At 59.0% G+C, this 26,409-nt stretch overlaps 1 protein-coding gene across 1 annotated transcript; it reads left to right on the top strand.

Annotated features, from left to right (window-relative positions):
• The first annotated feature begins 873 nt into the window (after nt 1-873).
• On the top strand, nt 874-26,409 carry HELZ2 (helicase with zinc finger 2). Its single transcript, XM_046678980.1, is given in 21 exon segments — nt 874-1,033; nt 12,688-13,794; nt 14,092-14,275; nt 14,352-14,459; nt 14,842-15,359; nt 15,450-16,091; nt 17,249-18,032; nt 18,328-18,403; nt 18,485-22,319; nt 22,489-22,607; nt 22,704-22,835; nt 22,906-22,991; nt 22,993-23,068; nt 23,149-23,296; nt 23,390-23,506; nt 23,584-23,776; nt 23,933-24,067; nt 24,238-24,456; nt 24,610-24,766; nt 24,860-25,027; nt 25,133-26,409. Coding segments are annotated over 20 exon segments (8,874 nt in total). The 5' UTR covers nt 874-1,033; nt 12,688-12,742; the 3' UTR covers nt 25,258-26,409.

The following is a 26,409-nucleotide window of genomic DNA, read 5'->3' as shown; positions in this document are numbered from 1 at the left end:
CCATCTTCCTTTTTCTTCTTCTCCCCAAAGCCCCCCAGTACATAGTTGTATATTCTAGTTGTGGGTCCTTCTGGTTGTGCTGTGTGGAACACCTCAGCATGGCCTGATGAGTGGTGCTAGGTCTGCGCCCAGGATCCAAACCTGGGCTGCCAAAGTGGAGCGCATGAACTTAACCACTCGGCCATGGGGCTGGCCCCTAATTGAGTTTTAAGATTAAAAAAATAATGTGCATACAGTTCTTCACCAGATATGTATATTTTGAATTTTTTTCAGTCAATGGCTTGCCTTTTCATTTTTCTCACTGGCGTCTTTGGAAGAGCAGAAATTTTTGGTATTTATGACATCCAGTTTATCAACTTTTTCTTTTACATTAGTGCTTCTCATGTCCTTTTAAAGAAATATTTGCCTACCCCAAGGCGGTGGAGATTTCTTCTAGAAGCTTTGCAGCGCACCCTTGACTGTCAGATGACTCATCTTGAGTTCCTGTTTTGTGTGATGTGATGTGCCACTAAAGGTTCATTTCTTCCTTGTCGTCTGCGAAGCTGTCCCGGCACCGCTGGTTGGAAAGGCTGTCCTTGGCCTGCTTTGGTGCCCTTTCAAGAAGACCAGCAGAAGGCAGGTATGGGTCTGCTCCAGAGTCCCTCCCGCGGGTCCCCGCCTCCAGTTACCTCTGTCCAGCGTGTGCTGGGCTGCAGAAGAGCAGCTCCTCGTGTCTCCAGCCCAGCCAGCGCCCACCGTGCTGCAAACGCTCGCTCGTCACGAGCTCTCTCTTTGCAGGACCAATCTGCTCTTACGGCTGCAGGTCCCAGAGGCACCGGATGTGAGCCAGTGTGACTGGGGAGCGGGCCTCCCCTGGCAGGTGACGGGGCGGGCGGCACGCTGAGCAGTGAGGCCCGGAGGCCAGCAGCGTGGACTTGAACCTCCGGCGTCGGCAGCAAGCCAGTCTGTGTCTCCGGGGAGGAGACCGCGGGCCGGCCTCCGAGGACCCCGAGCCTGGCTTCCCGCTGCACCCGCTGCGGTGAGCGGCGTCCAGGTGGGTGCAGCTGGCCGGGGCGGCCCAGCCGACTGAGCGCACTGGCGCCCAGCGCGGCACCAAGCGGTCCGGTGCCGGACGGAGGGCCGGGGTCCGAGCCGGGTCTGCCGCCCTCCCAGACCGCCAGCCCCCCTAACAAGAGGGGCTCCCCCTTTGCGGGGAGGGCAGACGCTTCCCCCCACCGCGCTCTCCACCCCGCCCCTAGTGCGGCCCTCCCACGGGCCTTTCCGGAGGGGCGCCCACGACGACCGGGCGAGAGGGCCACGAGGGACAGCGGGCGCGCGGGGGACGGGGCGGAGCAGTCCAGCCCCCGACGTGTCGCCCTGCAGGGGTCCGGCGAGGCCGGGGGGCGGGGCGGGGCAGAGAGAGGCCACTCCCCCATGGGGGCCGCCGGCTCCTCCCCGGGCGGTTGATGAGATTGTCCCAAATCTTCACCCGGATCGTCCTCATCAGCTCCGCAACGTCCGGCCCACCGAGCGGCCTCCCGCTCAGGGCCTGATCTGAGGGCTCCGGACCGGAGGCAGGGTTGGGCTTGGGGTGCACGACTGCAGGTAGGAACCCAACCCACGGTGAGAAACGCTGTGGGGTCGGGGTAGGGAGAGAGCAGCTGGGACGAGCCGCGGTGTAGACGCCTCCTGGGGCGAGTCAGATGCCCCTTCCTAGTCCCCATGCGCGTGGGAGTCAGCCCCCACACTTTCTCCGCGTGACATCACGGGGATGGACGATTCTAAGACCTCCTCATGGCTGCGCCCCTCCCCCAGCCTAAACTGGGACCCTCCTGGGATGCTGATGAGGTCTGCAACCCTCCCGCCAGTAGACTCTATTACTCCTTGCTCCGCTGCCAAGGTGTGACCTGGCTGGGTGGGAGGGTCCCTGGGTGGGATCATAGGAGCGTCCTTGAGGGCCAGGACCTGGGTATTAAACTTCCATTTCGGTGAGTGGTATCCAGAGGCTGCTAGGATCAGCTGAGAGGACCAGATCCGTCACAGGTAAACGGAGTCCTGGCCCGCAGACTCGCGACCTCCGCAGCCGCAGCGGACAGTGATGCTGGGGGTGGGGGTGGGGGTGGGGGGATATGTGGAGCCTTTCCAGGGGTTTCTGGCGATGGTGGAGGGCTGGAGGGCAAGGGGCGGCGCTGCATCTACTGGGAGGAGCAGGTGAGGAAGGCTGAGTCCCTGGAGCGAGGTGCTGGGCGGGGCTTTGTTTATCCTTTAAGTATATAATTCTAAACCAACTTACACAAAAGTTGTGCAAAGAACTTCCATATGCTCTTTTTCTAGATTCACCTACTTTTTTCCCATTTGGCTTATTATGTGAACTTTTATTTCTGAACCCAGACATCATGCCCTTTACCCCTGACGTTTAAGTGTATGTTTCCTAAGAACGTGCACTTTGTCAATTATTAAGCAGGACATTTAGCATTGATGCAATCATATTGCTGAAACTCAGCCCACATTCAAATGCTAACAGTCTACTAACTTCATATACATGTATGATTTTTTGTGGTCTAAAGTCTCACCTAGGAGCCTCTGATGCATTCAGTCCTTGTGCCTCCTCGTCTCCTCCAGCCTGGGCTGACTACTCAGCCTTTGTCTCTCATGACCTGGACATTTTTGAGCAGCATGGGGCAGGCATTTTGTGGAGTCCATGATGCTCCCTTGTGAGGGGGGTGAGGTTCTGTGTTTTTGGCTCGACCACAGGGGGGCTGTGTCCTCCTCAGTTTGGCATCCCTGGGGTGCTCATCAGTCTGTCCTGTCTCTGGAGATGTGAGCCGTCTCAGCTCAGGAGACTCTGATGTTTTCTCCACTACAAGGTTACCGTTTCCCTTGGTAACTAGTAGGCATCCCAGGGAGACACTTTGAGACTACATGAATATCCTGTTTCGGTTATTACTATGATGGTTGCAAACATCATCCCTCTGTAAACCTCATCCTCTGGATTGATTTGTTGGTCTTCCTCAGTAGAGTTTTGAAAGGACTGCTGTGTTCCTAACAGGGAGGCATGTGGGTGCAGGGAGCCAGTGAGGAGGCTGCTGAGGATCCTAGGCTTAGAAGGGACCATTGGATTCTGGATCAATGTGGGTTTTGAGCTGACAGTGTTTGCTGATGGTTGGATGTAGTGTGTGAGGAGGATGCCTGGGCCCCTGTGAGGATGGGGTTGTCATTTATGGGAACCGGAGGCTGTTGGAGAAGCAGGAGGAGAGGGTTTGGGCCAAGCGCGGTGTTAGGTGCCTGCTTGACATTCAGGGGAAGATGTTGCAGAGGCCAAGGACTGTGCCTGTGGAGTTTAGGGAAAATTCCTGCTGGAGATGACAAACTGGCACCATCGGCATCTGGATAATCTGCACGACCAGAGGGTGAAGGGGCAATCATTCCAACAATTGAGTGACCAGGGAGGGGCCAGAGAATGGTCACTGTGCAAATGTCCCATGTTCATATTGGCTGTGGTGCCTTTTACACTTCAATTTCTATTTGAATAAGGAGTACACGCCCTCGACACAAAATCAAATGTACAGAAGGTAGAGGAGGAAAGGCGGGCTCCTCCCGGCCCAGCCACGCAGCCAATTTCTGATGTCCGCAGCTGAGTTTGGTGCTTTATATATTTTTTAAATTCTTTCTTTCTTTCTTTTTTCTCTAGGTACATTCTTAAGCACCTTGATTTTCTTTAACAAGTTATTTTGGGAAAACTCCATTTCAGAACACTTGAGATGCCTCCTTCTCTTTTGTGGCCTCAGAGTCCATGGCATGGGGAGGGTGAGGCCAGTCCAGGAGCTACACATGCTGGTGGTGGGCACTGGAGTGCTGTCCGCCTGCTGAGCAGAGGGGAGGCTGACATGCTCGTATACGTGTTACCAGACAAAATTGTCGTTCGCTGCCCAATGTGCATAAAAAAACAATTATTGCAGCATCAGCTTTCGAGAAGAGAAAAGAAAAGGCTTTATTGCGAGGTTGACCAGCAAGGAGACAGGAGGCAAAGCTCTCAAATCTGTCTCCCTGATTCAGGGTTTGGGGCAGAATTTCAGAGGCTCCGGAGAACAGGCTGCTACGTGGAAACGCAGGCAGGGCGGGTTTCGATAGGATGGCTTTAGACACTCAGGGCAAGGTGTGGGAGGGGATTTAGTACTGAATCTTCACAGACAACAGATTGCTTGCTTGATAAGCGTCTGACTTTCAACTTCTGGTCATGTCCCTGTCTTTTGGTTCCGTGAGGAGAATCTTTGGTTCTGGTGTCATTTCAGGTCAAGATTTTCTCCTGTGCACATGCTCTGGCTATGTGATTTGCAAATTCTTGGCTTGCCCCTGAAAAGCCTGCTGTTGTTGAGATGGGGTCAGTGTGCACTGGTTCCAGAGGGCTGTGGTTACACGCAGACCTCCCTGTGCGTGCACGAGTGTCCACGGAGGTGCAGGTCAGAGGGTGTGTGGGCTTGTGTTTCTGCCTGGGTGCTGCCTGATTACATTGTGGTTTAGATGGTCCCAGCCCCATAATGTGATGTCTGACTTTGTGGGCTCACTGATCAAGGAAGTAAAAATATTACCACGTAGTTCTAATTTGCATTTTCCTCAGAGTGAGATTTCACTACGTTTAGAGCTGTTAAAAAAGGAAAAAACAGGCCCCAGATGGAGCCATTGCCCCCATGACAGCGAACCAAGACTTAGGAGCAGCTTCAACCCCTCCCGGGAGTGTGGCCTTGAGACAGGGAATCTGAAATTTCCTGATTAGCACTAGTGAGGTCGTCTACATGGAAAGACCCCTGCCGCCCCCTCCCCACAACAGAGGACGCCCTGGCCTGACACAGTCCTTTCTCTTCTTTGCTAGTAGCTCCCTTTCCCCAGCTTCCCCCATAAGAACCTTCCACTCTGTACACCTCCTCAGAGTGCCTTTCTTCTTGCTGGAAGGAGGACGCTGTCCAGTTCATGAAGCGCCTAATAAAGCCAATTAGATCTTCAAATTTACCTGTTGAATTTTGTTTTGTTAACAGAACCTTTAGCTGTGATATGAAGTATAATTTTCTTTTGACTTTGTATTTGTCTTTTGACTCTATTGATTTTTTTCCTCCATGTAGGATTTTTTTATTTTTGTGTGGTTGAATTTATTAGTGATATGCTGGTCGTGTGCTAGTGGATGTTTAACAACTGGCTCTTCAAGAAGAAAAAAAATGCCATAATTCATAGCGTACGTCGATTTCCAGGGTGTAAATGTTCCATCATGGCTGATTTCAAGCCACCAACTCAGTTGTTGAACTGAGCAGATGAGCACGTGGGCCGGCTCCCACACGCCCCTGCTGCGTGTTTCCCTGCGGAAGGCCCTCCAAGGAGACTGCTCAACAGACACGCTCGCCTGGTTTCTGCTAGTACCTTCCTGGTTGATTCGGTTTCATTTTAAATCTTTGGTCCATCCGCTATTTTATTTTGGTGTAAGGTGTTGTCTGGAGAGCCCTCCGCCCCGTTTTTGTTTTAAGATACCAGACAGCTCTAACAGAATTGTTAGAGTTAAAACAGTTCTAACAGAATGTGTTGAATAAACCATCATTTCTCAGTGATCTGAAATGCCATCTTTCATGGCGTGTGAATCCCCTGCGTGTGCGTCAGCCTATTTCTGGACACCCTGCTCTGTCTCCGTGGCCTACTTGTCCATTCGTGCTCCAGGACCACACTCTTTTAGTAGCTTTACAATGTGTTTTAATATTTGGTAGGACTTGTATCCTCTGTTACTCTTTTTTAAAATTAATTAGTTAATTGAGATAACAATCATGCACCACATAAGGACGTTTCAGTCAACGACGGACTCCATATATGATGGTGGTCCCGTAAGATTAGCACCATACAGCCTAGGCGTGTAATAGGCTGCACCACCCGGGGCACTGTGATGTTTGCACAGTGACAAAATCGCCTGACGACGCATCTCAGAATGTACCCCTCTCGCTAAGCGATGCGTGACCGTGTAACACTGTGTAAGTTTGTGTAAAATGTGTTGACTTGATACGTTTGTGTATTGCAATACGATTGACACATTAGCCTTAGCTAACATCTCTATCATGCTGCTTAATTAATGTTTCTTTTTTGTGGTGGGAACAACTAAGATCTAGTCTCTTAGCAACTTTGAAGTTTATAATATAGTATTGTTGACAATAACTACTGTGCTGTGCATTAGATTTCCAGAAATTATTCATCTGCTAGTTGCAAGTTTGTACCCTTAGACAATATCTCCCAATTTCCCCACCCCTCAGCCCCTGGGAACTACTATTGTACTTTCTGTTTTTAAGAGTTTGGCTTTTTTAGATTCCATATATAAGTGATATCATATAATATTTGTCTTTCTGTGTCTGACTTATTTCACTTAGTATAATGACCTCAAGGTCCACTCATGTTGTCACAAATGGCAGGATTTCCTTCTTTCTCATGGCTAAATAATATTCCAATGTGTGTGTGTGTGTGTGTGTGTACCACATAATGACATTTCAAAGACAGACTGTATATACAACAGAGGTCTCATAAAATTAGTGCCACATAGCCTAGGTGTGGAGTAGGCTCTACCATCTAGGTTTGTGTAAGTGCACTCTGTGATGTTCACACAATGACAAAATCGCATAGCGAGGCATTTCTCAGAGTGCATCCCCATCGTTAAGCGATGCCTGACTGTAGATCTATGCCCCATCTCCTTTATCCATTCATCTGTTGGCAGACATTTAGTTTCCATATCTTGGCTGTTGTGAATAGTGCTGCAGTGAATGCAGGAGTGCATACTTCTCTTGGAGATCCTGATTTCATTTCCTTTGGAGGTGTACCCAGAAATGGGATTGCTGGATCGTGTGGTAGTTCTATTTTTAATTTTTTGAGGAAGCTCCATACTGTTTTCCATGCTGGCTGCACCAGTTTTCATTTCCACCAACAGTGCACAAGGGTTCCCTTTTTTCTGCATCCTCACCAACATTTGTTATATCTTGTCTTGTTTTGGTGTTGAGGAAGATTGGCCCTGAGCTAACATCTTCTGCCAGTCCTCCCCTTTTTGCTTGAGGAAGGCTGTCCCTGAGCTAACATCTGTGCCAATTTTCCTCTATTTTGTATGTGGGACGCCTCCACAGCATGGCTTGATGAGCAGTGTGTAGGTCCATGCCCAGGATCCGAACCCATGAACCCCGGGCTGCTGAAGTGGAGTGCACAAACTTGGCCACTGTGCCACTGTGCCGGCCCCTCTCTTGTCTTTTTGATAATAGTCATTCTAACAGGTGTGAGGTGATATCTCATTGTGGTTTTGATTTGCATTTCCCCGATGTTTAGGGATGTTGAGCATCTTTTCATGTACCTGTCGGCCACGTGTATGTCTTCTTTAGAAAAATGTCTATTCAGGTCCTCTGCCCTTTTTAAATTGTATTATTTTTTTTTTGCTATTGAGTTGTGTGAGTTCTTTACATATTTTGGGTATTAGCCCCTTATCAGATATATGGTTTGCAAATATTTTCTCCCAAACAGTAGGTTGCCTTTTCAATTTGTTGTCTCCTTTGCTGAGCAGAAGCTCTTTAGTTCAAGGTCGTCTCACTTGTAGTTTTTGTTCCCTGTGCTTTTGTTGTCATATCCAAGAAATCATTGCCAAGACCAATGTCAAGGATCTTTCTCCCTGTGTTTTCTTCCAGGAGTTTTATGGTTTCAGGTCCTACATTTAAGTCTTTGATCGACTTTGAATTAATTTTTGTGAGTGGTGTAAGATAGGGGTCCATTCTTTATTCTTTTCACGTCTTCATTCTTTTGTATGTGGCTGTCCAGTTTTCCCAACACCATTTATTGAAGAGACTGTCCTTTCCCCATTGTATATTCTTGGCTCCTTTATCATAAATTAATTGACCATGTATACATGGGTTTATTTCATGGCTCTCTGTTCTGTTCCACTGATCTATGTTCCTGTTTTTATGCCAATACCACGCTGTTTCGATTATGTATTATAGCATCATAATATAGCCTGAAATCCAGAAATGTGATGCCTCTTGCTTTATTCTTTCTCAGGATTGCTGTGGCTATTTGGGGTCTTTTGTTCCAAATAAATGTTAAGATACTTTTTTCTATTTCTATGAAAAATTCCGTTAGCATTTTGATCCGGATTGCATTGAATCTGTAGATTGATTTGGGTAGGATGGACATTTTCACAATGTTAATTCTTCCCATCCAAGAACATGGAATGTCTTTCCATTTATTTGTGTCTTCTTCAATCTCTTTCATCATTGTCTTACAGTTTTTAGTGTACAGGTCTTTCACTTTCTTGGTTAAATTTATTCCTAAATATTTTATTATTTTTAATGCTATTGTAAATGGGATTGCTTTCTTTCTCTTTTAGATAGTTCACTGTTAGTGTACAGAAATGCAACTGACTTCTGTATGTTGATTTTGTATCCTGCAACTTCGCTGAATTCGTTTACTAGTTATAATAGTTTTTAGTGGATTCTCAGGATTTTCTGTATATAAGATCATGCCATTTGCAAACAGAGACAATTTTACATCTTTCTTTTCAATATGGATGCTTTTTACTTCTTTTTTGTGCCTATTGCTCTGGCTAGGACTTCCAATACTATGTTGAATAGAAATGGTGAGAGTGGGCACCCCTGTCTTGGTCCTGATCTTAGAGGAAAGGCTTTCAGCTTTTCACCATTGAGTGTGATGTTGGCTGTGGGTTTGTCACATATGGCCTTTATTATGTGAAGAACATTGCTTCTATATCCACTTTGTTGAGTGTTTTTATCATGTAAGGATGTTGTATTTTGTCAAATCCTTTTTCTGCATCTGTTGAGATGATCACATGATTTTTATCTTTCATTCTATTAACGTGGTGTATCACATTGATTGATTTGCGGATGCTGAGCCATCCTTGCATCCTAGGGATAAACCCGACTTGGTCATGGTGAATGATCCTTTTAAAGTGCTATTGAATTCAGTTTGTTAATATTTTGTTGAGAATTTTTTAAAACACTTTATTCATTCTTTTTTTTTTTAAAGATTGGCACCCGAGCTAACATCTGTTGCCAATCTTTTTTTTTTCCTTCTTCTTCTTCTCCCCAAAGCCCCCCCAGTACATAGTTGTATATTCAAGTTGTAAGTGCCTCTGGTTGTGCTGTGCGGGATGCCGCCTCTACATGGCTTGATGAGCAGTGCTATGTCCGTACCCAGGATCTGAACCGGTGAAACCCTGGGCCACTGAAATGGAGCGTGAGAACTTAACCACTCACCACGGGGCCGGCCCCCGTTGAGAATTTTTGCATCTATGTTCATTAGGAATATTGGTCCATAATCTTTCCTTGTGGTGTCCTTGTCTGGCTTTTGGTATCAGGGTGATGCTGGCCTCATAAAATGAGTTTTGGAGTGTTCTGTCCTCTTCAACTTTCTATTAGTCTTCTTCGTAATAATTTTCCTATCCATTCTTGCTTGTTTATGTTATACTTTTCCAAATGAACTTTACAATCAACTCGTCTGCCCCTCAATTCCTCTTAAAGTTTTCTTAGGATTGCATTAAACTCATAGATAAATTTGTGAAATGTCCTAGACGTCTTTGTGAAATATTAAGTCTGCTTATCCAAGAATGTAGCATTCCATTCCATTTTCCACTGTGTTCTATTGTGTGTCTCAGGAACACTTCTGTTTTCTCTCATATTTCTTGTTAAGCTCATCCCTGGGTCTTTTGTTGCTGCTATTATTTATAGAATATTTTCCTCTATTGATTTTTATGTATCTTGAGGCTCCTGATGTGATTATTAATGGCAGATCCAGGCAACCTCCTGACTCAAATGGGAAGCTTCCACTGTTGCCCCTTCTAAGAGGATGCTGGCCTTGGGCTGATGCCGACGCCCTGCATCACCCGAGGGACAACACTGGTGTATCAGTGCTCTATTGCTGGGTGAGGATTCACCCAAAACTTGGTGGCTTAAAACAATAAGCCACATTTATCATCTCACCCACTTACTGTCTCACAGTTGGGAGCCACTCAGCTGGTGGCTCAGGCTTGGGTCTCTCGTGGGGCCGCATTCATCTGAGGGACGGTCCACTTGCAAAACGATTGCACACGTGCCTGACAACTGGTGCTGGTTTTTGGCAGAGGCCTTAGTTCCTGCCGCCTGGGCCTCTCCGCAGGACTGCTCCAGCATCCTCACAACATGGCGGCCGGCTTCCCACAGAGCCAGGGACCCAGGAGAGCAAGGAGGAAGTGCAGTGTCTTTTATGACCCAGCCTTGGTTGTCCTGCTCCGTCATTTCTGCCATAGCCGCTGGTTACACAGATGAGCACTTTTCAGTGTTCAAGGGGACTCCACAGGGATGGGAATCTAGGAAGCAGGGTCACTGGGGTCAGTCGGGTAATGTGGGGAGCTGGAGCTTGGCTACTAGCTGGCTGCTGGGGCTTCCCCACTGACCGCAGCCCTCTGTGTTCTGCAGTGGGCTGAGAGCGGCCCTGCGCAGGCAGGTTGGGAGCATCAGATGCAATTGGACTGCACAGCCTCGCGGCTCCCCCTGCTCTGGAACTGGGGGCTTTTCTCACTCTTCTGGCCCTGGCCACACATCTTTGGTGCATTTTAAGAGGCTGGATATAACATCAGAGGCCCCCTAGGGAAGAACTTCCTCAGGTAGGACCCCCCCCAATAAGAGGGCTCTGACCCAGACCGGCCGATGCCATTTAGAAAAGGGCTGCCTCTCAAGTGGGGCCCCCAGCTCTTGGCCTGTTCCCGCTCCCGTTAGGGCCCTGCTCCTGCGTGGACCCCCAGTTGCTGCGGAATGTCGTCAGCAGCCCTGTTTGTCTGCGCTGGAGGATGGGGGCGCCAGGCCACCCACCGGCTCTGCTGGCGGCACCGGGCCACCTTAAATGTCCTTCTGGTTTTCCTCACCCCGACACGGGCAGGCCCCTTCCGCACACCGCCCGCCCGGTGCGCCCGGGACCCGGGGCTGAGCCGGGTTCGCGCCCCGTGCGGGGAGGACGCGCCGCGCGCTCGGGGGCGCTCTGGCCCGCGCACGAGGCGGGGTCGGGGGTGCGGTGGTGAGATCACTCGGGGGCGGGCCGGGGGCGGGGCGGGGGGCAGTGAGGTAATTTCCGCGGTCGGGCGTCAGAGGTTTGAGTCACCCCGGGGGCAGAAACGAAAGTGATCGCCGGGCCGGGAGGGGCGCGGCCGAATGGGGTGCCCGGCGGCGACGGAGGAGGGCGGCGGGGAGCCGGCTCCGCGCCCGGGGTGAGCGCCCGGGGACGCGCAGGGGTCTCGGCTGCCGGCCGGTGCTTCCAGCGCCCTCCCGGGTCGGGACCTCCTGGGGACCCCGGGGTGGGGGGCGGAGGCAGGATGGGGCGCCGGGGCGTGGGGGCGGAGCCCAAGGACCCCCGAGAGGCGCTCAGCCTGGCCAGCTGCCCTGGGAGAGCTGACTCGGTGCCGGGCCCGGGCAACTCTGGCCACGACCTCGGAGCCCCCGGCCCGGGTGGCTGAGCAGCCCCCTCCCCACGACCTGGCCGGCGCCTGGAGGGTGGGGGAGGCGGGGGTCTCCGGACCCCAAGGACCCAACCCTTTAGCCTCGTCCTCAGGGGCTCTAGCTGCCCCTGTTTCTGAACATCCCCGGGTTCGGGGTCTGGGCTCTGGTCCCTTCCGGGTGGACTCAGGCTCCCCTTTGGACTGGGGTGGCTTCTCTCTCAAGGCAGCCGTTCTAATCATTTCCTGTTAAAACATCTTTGTGTCACCCTCAGTTTGCCTTGAAAGTTCTCTTTAGACCCACCCAGCAATGTTTGCAGGGAGTGGTTTCCCAGCTGGGTTGGGGACCCCCAGGGCATCCCCATTCTCTCCTGGAGCCCTGATGGAGACAGTCCTACCTGGGCAGGGCCCGGCCTCTGTGAGGTTCTGCCTCCTGCTGTGTTTCACTCCTGACCTCCCTTTCTGAAGAGTCTCTGGGCCCTGCCCAAAAGGAGCCAGCCCAGCAGCGAGTGGGAAGGGGGTGCCCCAGCAAGAGACAGGCCAGTGTCAGAGATGGTGTCCCCTGGGTCCGGCCCGTTGACTGCTAGCCCCACGGCCGCCAAGGAGCCGCCTCTGGCCAGGCTGTGCGCCCAGGTGGACCTGCATCTGGGCTGCTCCCGCTGCACCCAGCGCCTGGCGGAGAGCACCTATCTCCTGCCCGTGGTGGAGCACTGCCCCCGCCAGATCCTGCACCACCCCAATGGGGAGGAAACCAGTCCCCCAGGCCAGGCAGCTGTGGGGGCACTGCTCCCAGGGGCCAACCGTCCTTCCCAGAACAGGGGTGCTGTCTCTGTAGAAGAGTCAGGAGACCAGGAGCTTGAGGCGCCCTAGGACGCCAGGCCCCAGGAAGAAGGCTGGAGGGTCAGGAAGTCCACGGGCCCCCAGGGCTTCTGCCGGTCCCCAGGGTTCTTGTTGCTGGGGCACTCCCCTCCCACTCGCTGCTGGGCTGGCTCCTTTTGGGCAGGGCCCAGAGACTTCAGAAAGGGAGGAGACTCAGCTGGGTCAAGGTTGAGGGGGCCCAGCCTCTTTGGAGCAAACGACCCTCTCCTCCCATCGTGTGGGAAGAATTCTCCTTCCTGTTTCTGCTTCCTCGGCCCCTTGCCCGAGGAGAGGCAGGGTGTGTTTGAGCTCCGACCTGGGTGCGAGAGGCCCTGCAGCCTCAGGGCCTGACCTTGCTCCTTGCTCTTCTGTCCCAGCCTTCTCATTGTGGGTGAACAGCCCCAGAGGGCCAGCTGAGCCCCTGAGCCTCAGATGCCGCTCCGCAGAGACAGGCCAGTGTCAGAGATGGTGTTCCCCGGGTTCGGCCCGTCGCCCACTAGCCCCACGGCCGCCAAGGAGCCGCCTCTGGCCAGGCTGTGCGCCCAGGTGGACCTGCATCTGGGCTGCTCCCGCTGCACCCAGCGCCTCAACGAGAGCACATACCTGCTGCGCGCGGTGGAGCACAGCTGCCCCCGCCAGATCCTGCTGGCTCGCTCCAAGCGAGCCACCAAGCGCAGGGTCTGGCGCAAGGTGGACCGGCGGCCCAGCTTCCCGCAGCCCTTGCGCTATGAAGTTTGCCGCTACTACAGGCCTGGGGTCGGGTGCCGGCGCCACTACAACCAGTGTACCTTCGCCCGGAGCCCTGAGGAGGCGCTGGTCTGGAACTTCGAGCGTGAGCACAACCTCTCCCGGCTGTGGCTGAAGGCCGCGGTGCAGGGCGGCGGGGCCCAGGGCGAGCTGCGCAGCCCGGCTGATGCCATCTACGCGGAGTTTGGTGGCCAGTTCCAGCTGCTCTGCTCGTGCTGCTTCCGACGCTACCCGCCGCGCCTCTGCCCTGTGGACCCTCCGGGGTGGTGCTCCCAGCACGGGGCCTGCCCCTCGCTCCTGGTTCACGTGAGCACTGAGGGCCGCCGCAGGCAGCAGGTTGTGGAGGTGCGGCCGCGGCCCCAGTACAGTCAGCCACTGGCCTACTGCATGTTCGTCGGGCGAGGGCGGCCATGCCGGCACGGAGCATCCCGTTGCCAGTACGCTCACAGTGCTGTGGAGATGGCTGTGTGGGAGGCGGAGCAGCTGAGTGGGCTCCGGCGGGGGGACCTGCTCATGCCCCCTGCACCCGCGGGAAACGGGCACACAGCCCCGCACAGCCAGCCCCCTAGAGTCCGGCTGTACTGCCGCGTCTGCCTGGTCACCTGTCACTCCCAGGAGGCCTTTGAGAATCACTGCTCATCCGTGGAGCACGCGCACATGGTGGCCTTGGACCAGGCCGTGCCCTGGAAGCATCGCAGCCCGCCCACTGGGCTCTCCACGTTCGAGCTCTGCCCCAGGTAAGGACAGTGGGGCTGGGGCTGGGGGCAGGGGAAGAACCCACCTTCAGCTGGAACCAGGAGTTGCTGTCCCCTGACTGGCTGGTGCCTCGTCGGCCTCTGAGGGATGGGTAAGGGAGGTCCACTGAGGCCGCTTGTGCCAGGCCTTATCTTGGGGTACAGTAGCGGACAGGACAGGGGAGGTCCCTGTTCTTGCCCTGCCCCCTGGCCTGGAATCTCTTCCTGCTCCCCCACACAGGCCAGTATTGGGCCGAGGGATCTCACCCCCATGCGGCCTGCTGACTTCCCCTCCTCCAGGCCCGACCTCTGTGAGTACGGGGTTGTCTGCACCAAGGCGCATTCGGAGCAGGAGCTGCAGGAGTGGGTGTCACGGGTGCAGACCGTGGAGCTGCGGGAGAAGGCGGCCTGGCAGGAGGGGCTGGTGCCCTACCAAGTGCGGCTGCTGGCAGAGTACCGGCGCAGCAGCAGTGAGATCACGGTGGTGAGTGGGGGCTGTGAGTGGGTGGGGCGGGTGGGGGCCAGGGCCACCCTGCTGATGGCCAGGGCTCTGTGTGCAGCTGGCCGAGACCATCGACGGCGTGTCCATCACCTGCAACCAGCCCCTGGTGCATCAGGCCCAGGAGAAGAAAACTGAGCACAGCTGGATGTTCACCATCCACTCTGAGGTGAGGGATCAGGGCAGCCCAGTGCAGCCTCTCCCTCAAGTCTGTGTGATCTGCAGCAGGTCCCTAGTGTCTCTGTGCCCGGCCCCATGGGGTTATTTGTGGAGTGCCTGGCACGGAGTGAGGGACCAGGCTGGTCACCACTATGCACGCCCCAAGCGTCCGATGCTGTGCCATCCCCTGCTCAGTGTCCATGGGGGCAGCCTAGGGGGCTCTGTGACCCCATTTTTCAGAAGGGAGCCCCAAGGCTCAGAGAGGCCAAGCACCCTGCTGGGGTCACAGCCAGGAAGCACAGGAGGGTGGGGAGGGGTCTGTGCATCAGCCTGGACCCTGATGGTTGCGACGGGGCCTGGGGGCCGCCACACCATCCCATCTTTTCCTGCAGGAGCCGCTGCTGCACGTGGCCCTGCTCAAGCAGGAGCCGGGAGCAGACTTCTCGCTGGAGGCTCCCTGTCTCCCCCGGGGCCAGGTCTACGCACAGGGGGAGCGCTTCTGTGTGCCCGGCTCCCGGGCTGAGTTCCAGGTGGGGGTGGGTGTGCAGAGCGCCTCCTTCGGCACCTTCGAGCAGTGGGTGGTCTTTGACTTTGGCCGCCGGCCAGCACTGCTGCGAAAGCTGGGGTTGCAGCTGGGCCAGGTGCACTGCACAGGGCTCCAAGGGACGCCAGTGCCTGGCCACCCCATGGAGCTGGAGCGCTGGCACCCTGGCAACCGCCACGTGGTGCCCAGTGTGGCTCGGACGGCAGAGCAGGTGGCCCTGATGGCCAAGTACAAGGTGCCTGCCCTGGCCCTGGAGTTCAGTCGCAGTGGCCCGGCCCCAGGTCCCATCTCCTGCACCAACTATCGGCAGAGGATGCACCAGTTTCTCTATGAAGAGGAGGCCGCTCAGCAGCAGCTAGTGGCCAAGTGAGTGGAGGCCAGAGGGCAGGTGGGGGCTGCGGGGTGCTGACGGCAGCGCTGTGGCCCGGGTCAGCTGACTCATGCCCTTCCCACTAGGCTGAACCTTCGGGGCCCAGTGTCCCTGAAGACAGCACTGCAGACACCAGCCCTGGGCATGCTCTTCCCGCCACCGGGAGCCCTCTACGCCCAGGTCCCCATCCCCTCTTCCCTGACACCGGACACAGACCAGGGCTTTCTGCTAAGCCGGGCGGTGAGCACGGCCCTCGTGGCCCCTGTGCCCGCGCCTGACCACACAGTGTTCGAGGTGCGGCTGGAGACCCGGGCCAGCTCAGAGCAGGCGTTGTGGCTGCTGCTGCCTGCCCAATGCTGCACAGCCCTGGGGCTACAGCCTGAGGCCAGCCCGGTCTTGGAGGTGCAGTTTCAGATCGATCCGCTGACCTTCCGCCTCTGGCACCAAGCGGTAGACGCGCTGCCTGAGGAGCGCCTGGTGGTGCCCGACCTGCTGGCCTGCACCCTGCCCTGCCCGTGGCCCACCCCACCCGCCCTGCACGGCAACCGCAAGCAGAGACTGGCCGTGGAGTTCATAGTGGGCAGCAACCCTGGGGGCACACAGCCCATCGCTCCGCTGCTCATCTATGGCCCCTTTGGCACGGGCAAGACCTACACACTGGCCATGGCCTCCCTGGAGGTCATCCGGCAGCCCCACACCAAGGTCCTCATCTGCACACACACCAACAGGTGAGCCCAGAGCTGCCACCCCGGCTGCGGCAAGCACCCAGCTGTGATGGCGTTGCCCTGGAGACGAAGGGGGACCTGGGCCTGGGGCTCTGTCTGGTCCCCAGGTTCACTGGAGGCCTGGGCGGCCAGTTCTAGAGCACACGTGCCATGACTACCTGGCCGTGGGTGGAGTGGGGGCTGGGCTGGCTGAGCTCGCCGCCCCTGGCGCCCTGTGCACACTGGGTGGGCGGTGCAGCCCTGAGGCGAGTCCCGGTCCCTTTGACTCTTCGGGCTCTCTACCCTGTCAGTCCTGGGCTGAAAGGGGCAAGGGACGTGTGTGCTTCAGGCTCAGCGCGGGGCACCCTGGGGTCGGGGTCTGCTGTTCAGGTGAAGGGCTGTGGGTGCCTCCTTGGAGGCCCTGGGCCAGGAGAGAGTCCTTCGTGGGGTGCGGCCCAGCCCACCCGCATTTCCTGGGGCGAGGCTCCTGTGCTGTTTTTAGAGAAATGCAGATTCTTATCTCAGCCGTGAAGTTCCCCTCTGGCCAGTAAGGTTTTCTTAGTTCCCAACACTGCCTGCTGCTCAGGTGCCTGTCGCTGCCTCTGCCCGGGGGCTGGTTCCCGGGCGGGCCTTGGGGGCTGGGGGAAGACGAGTCTCTGCAGAGATGCCGAGTCTCTGCAGAGATGCCGCAGGGCTCCGGCGTGTCCCACGATGCACTGGCCCTGGGTGTTTGGGGGGCTGTCCCTGGCTGGCCTCTCTGTCCCTCCTACTCTGCCCCTGAGAGCTGGCAGCAGATCTTGCTGTCCACCCACGAAAAGCTGACCGGGAGCCAAGCTCAGGGTCAACCCTGGCCTCCGGCCACCCTGGGTTGCCTTGGGCCGTGGCCCCTCCTGCGCCCTCCTCTGCCTCTCCACAAGGCCAGCTCCTTCGCCTCCTCTGGGAAACCCTCCCTGATCACCCGGATGCTCTGTGCTGTTGCTCAGTTCTCCTCATTGGGCTCTGACCTTCCCTTCTTTCTCTGTCTGTGTGTCTGTCCCCTCTGCTGACATTTAAGCTCCGTGGGGACAGGACGTGGGTCTGTCTGCCTCCTGTGAATTCCTGGCATCCAGGTGGGACCGGGCGCACAGTAGGCGCTTTAGCAGACAGCTGCCGAGGCCCCATGTGCCCTTCTCCCCCCTCAGCGCGGCCGACATCTACATCGAGGAGCATTTCCACGGCTACGTCAGCAGCGGCCACCCGGAGGCCGCGCCGCTCCGGGTGATGTACACGGACCGCCCGCCCAGCCAGACGGATGCAGCCACGCTGCGGTACTGCTGCCTGACGGAGGACCGCCGGGCCTTCCGCCCGCCGACGCAGGCTGAGCTGGAGCAGCACCGCATCGTGATCACCACCACCTCCCAGGCCCGGGAGCTCCGGGTGCCCGCCGGCTTCTTCTCGCACATCCTCATTGACGAGGCCGCCCAGATGCTGGAGTGCGAGGCGCTCACCCCGCTGCGCTACGCCTTGCCCAGCACCCGTGTGGTGCTGGCAGGCGACCACATGCAGGTCACGCCCCGGCTCTTCAGTGTGGCCAGGGCCCAGGCGGCCGGCCACACGCTGCTGCACCGCCTCTTCCAGCACTACCAGCAGCAGACGCATGAGGTCGCCCGGCGGAGCCGGCTCGTCTTCCACGAGAACTACCGCTCCACCGAGGCCATTATCAACTTCATCTCGCACCACTTCTACGTGGCCAAGGGCAACCCCATCCACGCCAGCGGCAGAGTCCCTCGCCACCCCCGGCACTACCCGCTCATGTTCTGCCACGTGGCGGGCAGCCCCGAGCGCGACATGTCGATGACGTCCTGGCTCAACACGGCCGAGATTGCCCAGGTTGTCGAGAAGGTGCAGGAGATCCATGACACCTGGCCCCGCTGCTGGGGCAGCCGCGAGCAGAAGCACATCTGTGCCGTGTCCCACGGTGCCCAGGTAAGCCCCCAGCGCTGTGACAGCCTTGCTCTCCCACTCCCGACCGGCAAACGGAGGGGCCTCTTGGGGTCTGGTGGACCTGTGTGTCCCCGGTTGGGCCTCTGCAGCCTCAGTTTCCCCTTCCGTAAGAGGGGCTGAAGAATTCATCTCCCAGGGCTGGTGTGGGGCTTGAACCACATGGTTGGTGCCAGGGCTGGCTGGCTCAAGGGCGCCAGGGCGTGGAAGCTGGCATTTCGTCCTTGTTGGGGCCCCTCACCGTGCACCGAGCACTTGCCGATCGGTCATATATCTTCAGGTGAGTGCGCTGAGGCAGGAGCTGAGGAAGAGGGGCCTGGGCCAGGTGTCTGTGGGCAGCTTTGAGATCCTGCCAGGTGGGTGATCAGTGCTGGGGGCGGGGTGGGGCGGGGCCATGCTCCTGGCCCAGTCTGACGCATCCCCTCGCCCCTTTGCAGGGCGGGAGTTCCGGGTGGTGGTACTGAGCACTGTGCACAACCACCACAGTCTGCTGGGCCCTGGGGCGCCTGCCCTGGAGTTCTTCACAGATGCCCGCGTGCTCAACACCGTCATGACCCGAGCCCAGTCCCAGGTGGTGGCTGTGGGCGACGCCATGGCGCTCTGCTCCTTCGGGGACTGCAGCAAGCTCTGGAAGAGCTTCATCCGCGAGTGTGTGGAGCATCGCAGCGTCTTCCCTGAGGACCTATCGCTGGAGCAGATCAAGCAGGGCGTGGTCCAGAGGCAGCGCTGGGACCTCCACGCAGAGAGATCGGTGGCAGTGGGGGCCGTGGACACTGTCCTGGAGCAGGGGGCAGCAGGGGGCCCAACCACAGAGCACACGGCAGTGGCGAAGGTCAAGCCAGGGGCTGTGGCCGAGGAGGGTGCATCCCCGTCCAGGACCTCGGCGGCAGAGGACGTGGCCACACAGAAGGCAGAGGCTGGGAACACAGTGTCAGGGTCTGCAGCTGGGGGGCTCCCAGCAGCAGAAGGGGCAGCCCCAGTGCACACGCAGGAGGGGGACACGGCCTCAGCAGGGAACTTGGCGAGGGGTGATGTGGCCCCTAGGGACGCCACCGCAAGCAGGTCCAAGGACCCCGAGGACTCCGAGTCCGACTTCTGGCCTTCCGACGGGGAGCTCGATGCCGACGACTCCCTCCTGCAGGAGCTCCTGGACGAGAGCCGGAATGTGACGGTGACCGTTGGGGAGGACGGGCTGCTGGACACCATCCCTAGGCCCACATCCCCACAGCAGGCCCGGCAGTATGTGAACCTGCCCCAGGCCACACTGTGGAGGCTGCTCCGTGAGGAGCCCGAGCTGTACCGCCACTGCGCCTTCACACAGGAGACCTTTGAGCGGGCGACAGCCGTGCCGCTGGACGGCGCAGGCCCCGGCCCCATCCAGGTCAGGGGCCGCCTGAACTGCGGGATGGCCTTCACCGGGGACGAGGTGCTGGTGAAAGTCTTTGGCGGGGCTGCTGGCGACAGGGGCTCCACGGGGCGGCTGCAGGGCCGCGTGGTGGGCGTGCTCAAGAGGAGGTGCCGTGAGCTTGTGTTCGTGTGCCGCATGGATGAGTGGGACCCCCGCATCATGACCCCCATCGACGGCTCCGTGACCAAGATCTTCGTGGCTGAGCTGAAGGACCCACTGCAGGTGCCCATCCACCGCCTCCTGCAGGGCCACGTGCAGCGGGTGAGGTACGAGCCGCTCACGGCCAAAGCCCGGCGCGACCGGCTCTTTCGGGTGCGTGTCGTCCTGTGGCGGGAGCGCTTCTACTATCCGCTGGGCATCGTCCTGGAGGTGCTGCCCCAGGCCGACACCTGGCAGCGGGGCCTCCACGCCCTGGACCTGGAGTTCGGCCTGAGGGACCCCTCGCCAGACCCAGCCTCGGTCTCTAAGGCGCTGCAGAAGTTCCGCGCAGAGCTTGGCCGGGCGCCTGGCTGCCGAGAGGACTGCCGCGGCTTCCTGACCTTCACCGTGGACCCTCAGGGCGCCCGCAGCCTCGACGACGCCCTCAGCGTCCGGGACCTGGGCCCCCGGTACGAGGTGGCTGTGCACATCGCCGACGTGGCCAGCGTCATGCCCCGGGACAGCGGGCTGGACGTGGAGGCCCGCAGGCACGGCACCTCCTTCTACGCCCCCGACCGGGAGCCGGTGCCCATGCTGCCAACTGGCCTCTGCCAGGACGTGTTCAGCCTCCTGCCAGGCCAGGACCGGTTGGCCATCTCCCTCTTCCTCACCGTGGAGAAGGGCAGTGACCAGGTCCGGGGCCTGCGCTTTGCGCCCTCCATGATCCGCTCCAACCGCCAGCTGTCTTATGAGGAGGCTGAGCAGGTGATCAAGGGGCACCCGGGTGCGGGCCTGGAGCTGCCAGCCCGCCTGGACTCGGTGGACGCCTGTGTGGCAGCCGCGTGCCACCTCTCCCGGGTGCTGCGTCGCCGCCGCCTGCAGGGCGACTGCCACTACAAGCAGCTGGACGAGGACAGCATGCTGGGCTTCCGTGCAGCCCACGTCATGGTCCAGGAGTACATGATCCAATTCAACAGACTGGCAGCTGAGTTCCTGGTGGGCAGTGAGCGCACGCGGACGGTCACACCACTGAGGTGGCAGCCCATGCCCAGCAGCCGCCAGCTGGAAGCCGTGCGTGAGAAGCATGGGGGGCTGGTGCCCCTGTCGCTGCACCTGCGCCACCACCTTTGCGGCCCCGGCCCCCCCGACACACACCTGCACCTCCTGGCCTCCCTCTGGAGGCATGTCCAGCTTGCAGCCCGAGCCCAGGACTTTGACGGGCTGGTGGACCTCATCACCACGGACGACGTGCACCCCTCGCTGGCTCCCGCAGGCCTCGACTTCCGCCGGGCCCTGGGCCGCTCTGTCTTCGGCCGCTCCAGCCAGGGTGAACAGCAGCCAGCCAGCCACTACTCGCTGCAGGTGGAGTGGTACACGTGGGCGACCTCGCCCATCCGCAGGTACCTGGATGTGGTGCTCCAGCGGCAGATCCTGTTGGCGCTTGGCCAGGGGGGCTCCGCCTACTCCGCCAGGGACATCGACGGGCTCTGCCAGGACTTCAGCCACCAGCACATGAGCGCCCAGAGGTACCAGCGCCGGGCCTACAGCCTGCACCTGGCCACGCGGCTCAAGGCCCAACCCCAGGACAAGCTGGGCTTCGTGGTGGACGTGGAGGCGGGCGCCCGCTGCTTCAAGCTGCTCTTCCCTGCCAACCGCGAGACCCTGCCTGAGCCCTGCCCTGTCTACTACCGCTCCCTGCAGCTGTCCGAGCACCCCCACGGCCTGGCGGGCCGGCCGGGACTGCGTCTCTTGTGGCGACGCCGCATCTACTCGGTGCAGGCGGATCAGCCGTGCCACCCACTGCCCGGCGCCCTGCTCGACCCACATACCCGGCCCATTGACACTGCCCTGTGGCAGCAGCTGCTGGAGCTGGTGGAGGAGCAGCGGTGGCCCGAGGCAGCTGCCCTCGTGCAGGCTCAGGGCGCCACGGAGCCCCGGCCACGGGAGCTGGGGCGGGTGTGGCGGAACCACTGTGACCACTTCGTGGAGGTGGCCCGGGAGCTGAGGGGCGGGGACACGCTGCAGGTGCAGCTGAGCGCCACCCTGCAGCGTGGGTTCCTGGCGCCGGTCCTGCAGCTGTGGACCGTGGCACCTGGCCTCGTCCTCTGCCTGGAGCACGCAGAGCGGCCAGGCGACTGCTTCTCGGGCCATGTGCCCCAGGCAGGGCGGGACCGGTGCCGGGACGTGAACGAGTACTCCCACGTGTGGCAGCCGTTCTGCTCCCTGGAGTCGGCCACTAGCGCGGTCGCTGAGAACGACTCCATCACGCTGCAGCACGTGCGAATATCCTGGGATGCGGAGCGGACGACACAGGGCCAGCTACAGGGCACCTTCTGCCTCGAGGCTGCCTTCCTCCGTGAGCACTGCATCGACATCAGCCTCGACCACTGCTACCTCTGCATCCGGCTTGAGGGGCTGCCGGCCGTGCCCGACAAGAGGGCGCCATGCCCCCCGGGCAGTCCTGGCCAGCCTCCCTCCACTGCTCCACCCCGCGGGCCCAGCAGCCTCAGCCCCGTCCTGAGCATTGACCCTGACACCTACACCTGGGTGGCCCATGGGCTGACCGAGGACGGGGACCTGAAGGAGGGCAGGGCAGACCGGCAGGAGGCCCGCAAGCAGGTGCACTTCTTTATCCACCACATGGCCATGGAGAAGGTTCCAGAAGAGGTGCTGAGGCCCGGCAGCCGATTCACCATTGAGGTGTTGCCCAAGCAGCTTCCCGACCTGTGAGTGGCTTCTACGGGGCCAGAGGCCAGGGAGAGGCTGGCGGGCGGGGTGGGGTGAGAACGCCCTGGGCTCCCTCTTCTGGGAGGGGTGGCTCTTGGGGCAGTGGTCCCTTCCCCAGGGAGTCCTGTCGACGTTCCGGTGTCCATCTTCACTCCCACCTGCCCCCAGCCGCAAGGAAGAAGCTGTGCGTGATCTGGAGAGTGCGTCCCCACTGGTCATCAGCATCGCCCTGGGCCAGCCCATCCCCTTGCCCCGCTGCCCTCCTCACCAGCAGCCCCTCCACAGAGGTAGGTGGGGAGGCCCTCCAACTTCCCCCCTGCCCCTTTGTCCTGGCCCGGCGCTGCCCTGCACCGGTGCTCAGGGAGGCCTGGCTGCTCCCTCAGGGACCCCCCGCAGGTTCCTGGAGCAACAGGCCTTCGACATCCCCGGGAGCCACCACAAGCTGAACCCCAGCCAGAACGGAGCCATTAGGGAAGCTCTGAGAAAGCAGTTCACGGTCATCCAGGGACCACCAGGTGGGCCATGTTGGGGGAGCTGTGGGCACCCTGGCGGGCAGGCCTCCGCTCATCCACTCTCTGCCCACAGGCACGGGAAAGACGGTGGTGGCCCTCCACCTCGTGTTCTGGTTTCACAAGTCAAACAAGGAGCAGGCGCTGGCCTGTGGCAGCCCTGGGGGGGGAGACGCGCCTGGGGGGCCCCTGCATCCTGTACTGCGGCCCCTCCAACAAGTCGGTGGACGTCCTGGCAGGTGCGCTATGTCATCGCCTGAGGGCTGTGCCTGGGGGTGCTGGGCCAGGGGACAGTCACTCACGCCCCGACTGCCCCCAGGGCTGCTCCTGAGCAGGAGAGCAGAGCTGAAGCCCCTTCGTGTGTACAGCGAGCAGGCCGAGGCCACCGAGTTCCCCGCACCCGGTGTGGGCAGCAGGGGTCTGCCCAAGAATACCCCTCGGGAGGGGAGGCCGAACCAGACCCTCAGGTGTGGCCTCTCAACTGTCTGTTTGGGTGGAGGCGAGGGGCCCAGTGGTCCTGCCTCAGGGCAGCACAGGGCTTCATGGCCGTGTCCCCACAGGAGCATCACCCTGCACCACCGGATCCGGCAGCCCTCCAACCCCTACGCCTCCGACCTCAAGGCATTCGATGGCCGGCTGCAGAAAGGGGAAGTGTTCTCCAAGGAAGACCTCCTTCGGTAAGTGGCCAGGGCCGTGGGGCTGTCTCCTGGCATGGGAGAGTCCCTGGGTGACCAGACAGTGTCCCCACACACAGGTACAGGAGGACGCTGGGGAAGGCAAGGAAGTTCGAGCTGGACCGCCACAGGGTCATCCTGTGCACGTGCTCGTGTGCAGCCTCGGTCAGCCTCAAGAATCTGGACGTCCGGCAGATCCTTGTGGATGAAGCAGGCATGGCCACGGAGCCCGAGACCCTCATCCCTCTGGTGACCTTCTCGAGGGCGGAGAAGGTGAGTGAGGCCGGTGCTGAGCTGGTGCCCTGGGCAGGTGTCGCTGGGTGTGGCCTCCCACCTGGGAGGGCAGCGTCGTGGTGGGGCCGCGAGGGCCGTGGGGCCAGGTCCTCCTGGGTCTGAGGCTGTCAGGACCATGTCTGCCTGTCCCTCCAGGTGGTCCTCCTTGGGGACCACAAGCAGCTTCGGCCTGTGGTCAAGAACGAGCAGCTGCAAAACCTGGGTCTGGATCGGTCTCTCTTCGAGCGATATCACAGGGACGCCTACATGCTGGACACGCAGTACCGCATGGTGAGCCGCCCCAGCCTCAGCGCCTCCGGCCCAAGGTGTGGTCTGTGGCCCACTCCCCTACCTCCTGCATCCACTAGGCCTTGTCCTGGGGCCACAGTGGGCGCAGGTGGGAGCTCTTGGCCCTGGGTGGTGGGCGGGTGGCTACCCCTGCTCACAGCCTTGCCCTACAGCACAGGGACATCTGCACCTTCCCCTCCATGGAGTTCTACAAGAGCAAGCTGAAGACCTGGCATGGCCTGAGGAGGCCGCCCAGCGTCCTAGGCCACGCTGACAAGGAGAGCTGCCCTGTCATTTTTGGCTACGTGCAGGGCCATGAGCAGAGCCTGCTGGTGTCCACAGATGAAGGGAACGAGAACTCTAAGGCCAACCTGGAGGAGGTGGCAGAGGTGGTGAGTGTTAGCAAGACCCTCTCTGGTGCCATTTGGTCAGGGAGGGCTTCCTGGGGGAGGAGGCAGAGGAAACGAGGGAACAGGTGAGGTCCTGGTGCCAAGGAGGAGAGAGGCATCAGGGCCGGCTTCACCTGCACTTCCTCGGTCCCTCAGGTTCGCATTGCCAAACAGCTGACCCTGGGCAGGACAGTGGACCCCAAGGACATTGCCATCCTCACGCCCTACAATGCACAGGCCACAGAGATCAGCAAGAGACTTGTGCGAGAGGGCATCACGGGAGTAACAGTGTGCTCCATCACCAAGAGCCAGGGTGAGGCTCTGGGAGGGGGCAGGTGGGCTAGTGGGGCAGGCGGCATGGCGAGCACAGCCAGCAGGGGCCTCACAATGCCTGCCTGGCCCCCAGGGAGCGAGTGGCGCTATGTGCTGGTGAGCACCGTCCGCACGCGCCCTGAGAGTGACGTGGACCAGCGGCCGACTAAAGGCTGGCTCAAGAAGTTCCTCGGCTTTGTGGTGGACCCCAACCAAGTGAACGTGGCCATCACCCGGGCCCAGGAGGGCCTCTGCCTCATCGGTGAGGGCTGCTTGGCTGGGGCAGGGCGGGGGTGGGCTCCTCCCTGGGGGTGGGGCTGTCTGGTGGGGGAGGGCTGGGGTCTACCACTGACTCCTCCCCTGGCAGGAGACCACCTCCTCCTGCGGTGCTGTCCTCTCTGGCGTCGACTCCTGGACTCCTGTGAGGCCCAGCAGAGCCTTGTGCCCGCTGGCCAGGTGCGGGTCCAGAGGAGGCCAGCCGTGTCTTTCTGAAGAGCCCTGCCCACCCACTGCCCCCATGCTGCCAGGACTGTAAGGAAAAGTCTCAGGCCTTCCTGAGCCAGACACCTTGGTGGGCCCAACTCAGCAGAATCCCATGTGCCTTCAGTGGTCACTGCCAGCCACCATCCGGCCACCTGGCTGCCTGGGCAGGGGTCTGGAGGCTGGCCGCAATGGTGCACAATAACCACATTCCTGAGTCTTGTCTTCTCCCCAGGCGGCAGCAGGCCAGGCAGTGCCCGGCCGTCATGTGCATCAACCTGGGGGGCAGGTCCCGCCCTCCTTGCAGAGCTGATTTGCTGGGACATTTGGGGACAGGGAGCATCTCGGGTGGGGGTGGGGTCCCCGAACCAGCACGACACCTTCGCTGGGAAGGCTTGGGGTCAGGAAGGAAATCCCGTTGCTCTTTGATCTTTGGACGCCATCCCTGACCACACTGGTTTTGGCCAGGAAACTCAGCTTTATTTTCTATTTTTAAATAAACCAAAAGCCAGTTTTTTTTTTTTACTGGAACAGGGTCCACAGCCCACACTCAGGGCAAGGAGGCCTCCCTGGGAGAGAGGTTTTTCTCTGTCACCACTGCCCCGTCTGCTTGGACCCACAGCCTGTGTTCTTGAGGGGCCACTGCCCGGCAGGGGGAGGGCAGACTCGAACCAGATGGCCACACAGTCTCCCGGACCCGCCCCTCTGGACGTGCCAGGCCGTGCGGTGCTCCTGTGGGCGTGGGTGGGGCGGGATCAGGTGCCTGGACAGGCACCCATACTCCCACCCCGAGCTCTGTGTCACCCTGTTTACTCAGGCCTGCTCCCAGGTCAGGGCCTTCGGCACGGCCTGCCCAGTGCATCTTTCTTTGTGAGATTGACCTTTGCACACGCATTTGGGTCCTGCCTGGAAAGTTGTGCCCTCCATGGCTGGCCCACTCCTGCCCACCCTGAGGCTGCTCTGACTCTGGAAAACAGAGCTTGTGGCATTGGGCATGCTGCAAAGGAGCTGTTCACACCGGAGGGGCTCGCCCCACCTGTGGCCCCCCAGCAGACCCCTCTGTGGGGGTAGGGGTGGGGTGTCTATGTGTCTGTCTGATGTTTTATACAAATTAAATTTATACAATTAAATTTATACAATTAAATTTTAGTATATTTTCTTGGA

The sequence above is a fragment of the Equus quagga genome, chromosome 12 (assembly GCF_021613505.1).
Source record: "Equus quagga isolate Etosha38 chromosome 12, UCLA_HA_Equagga_1.0, whole genome shotgun sequence".
NCBI classification, from domain to species: Eukaryota; Metazoa; Chordata; class Mammalia; order Perissodactyla; family Equidae; genus Equus; species Equus quagga.
This window is presented reverse-complemented; position numbering and strand designations above follow the sequence as displayed.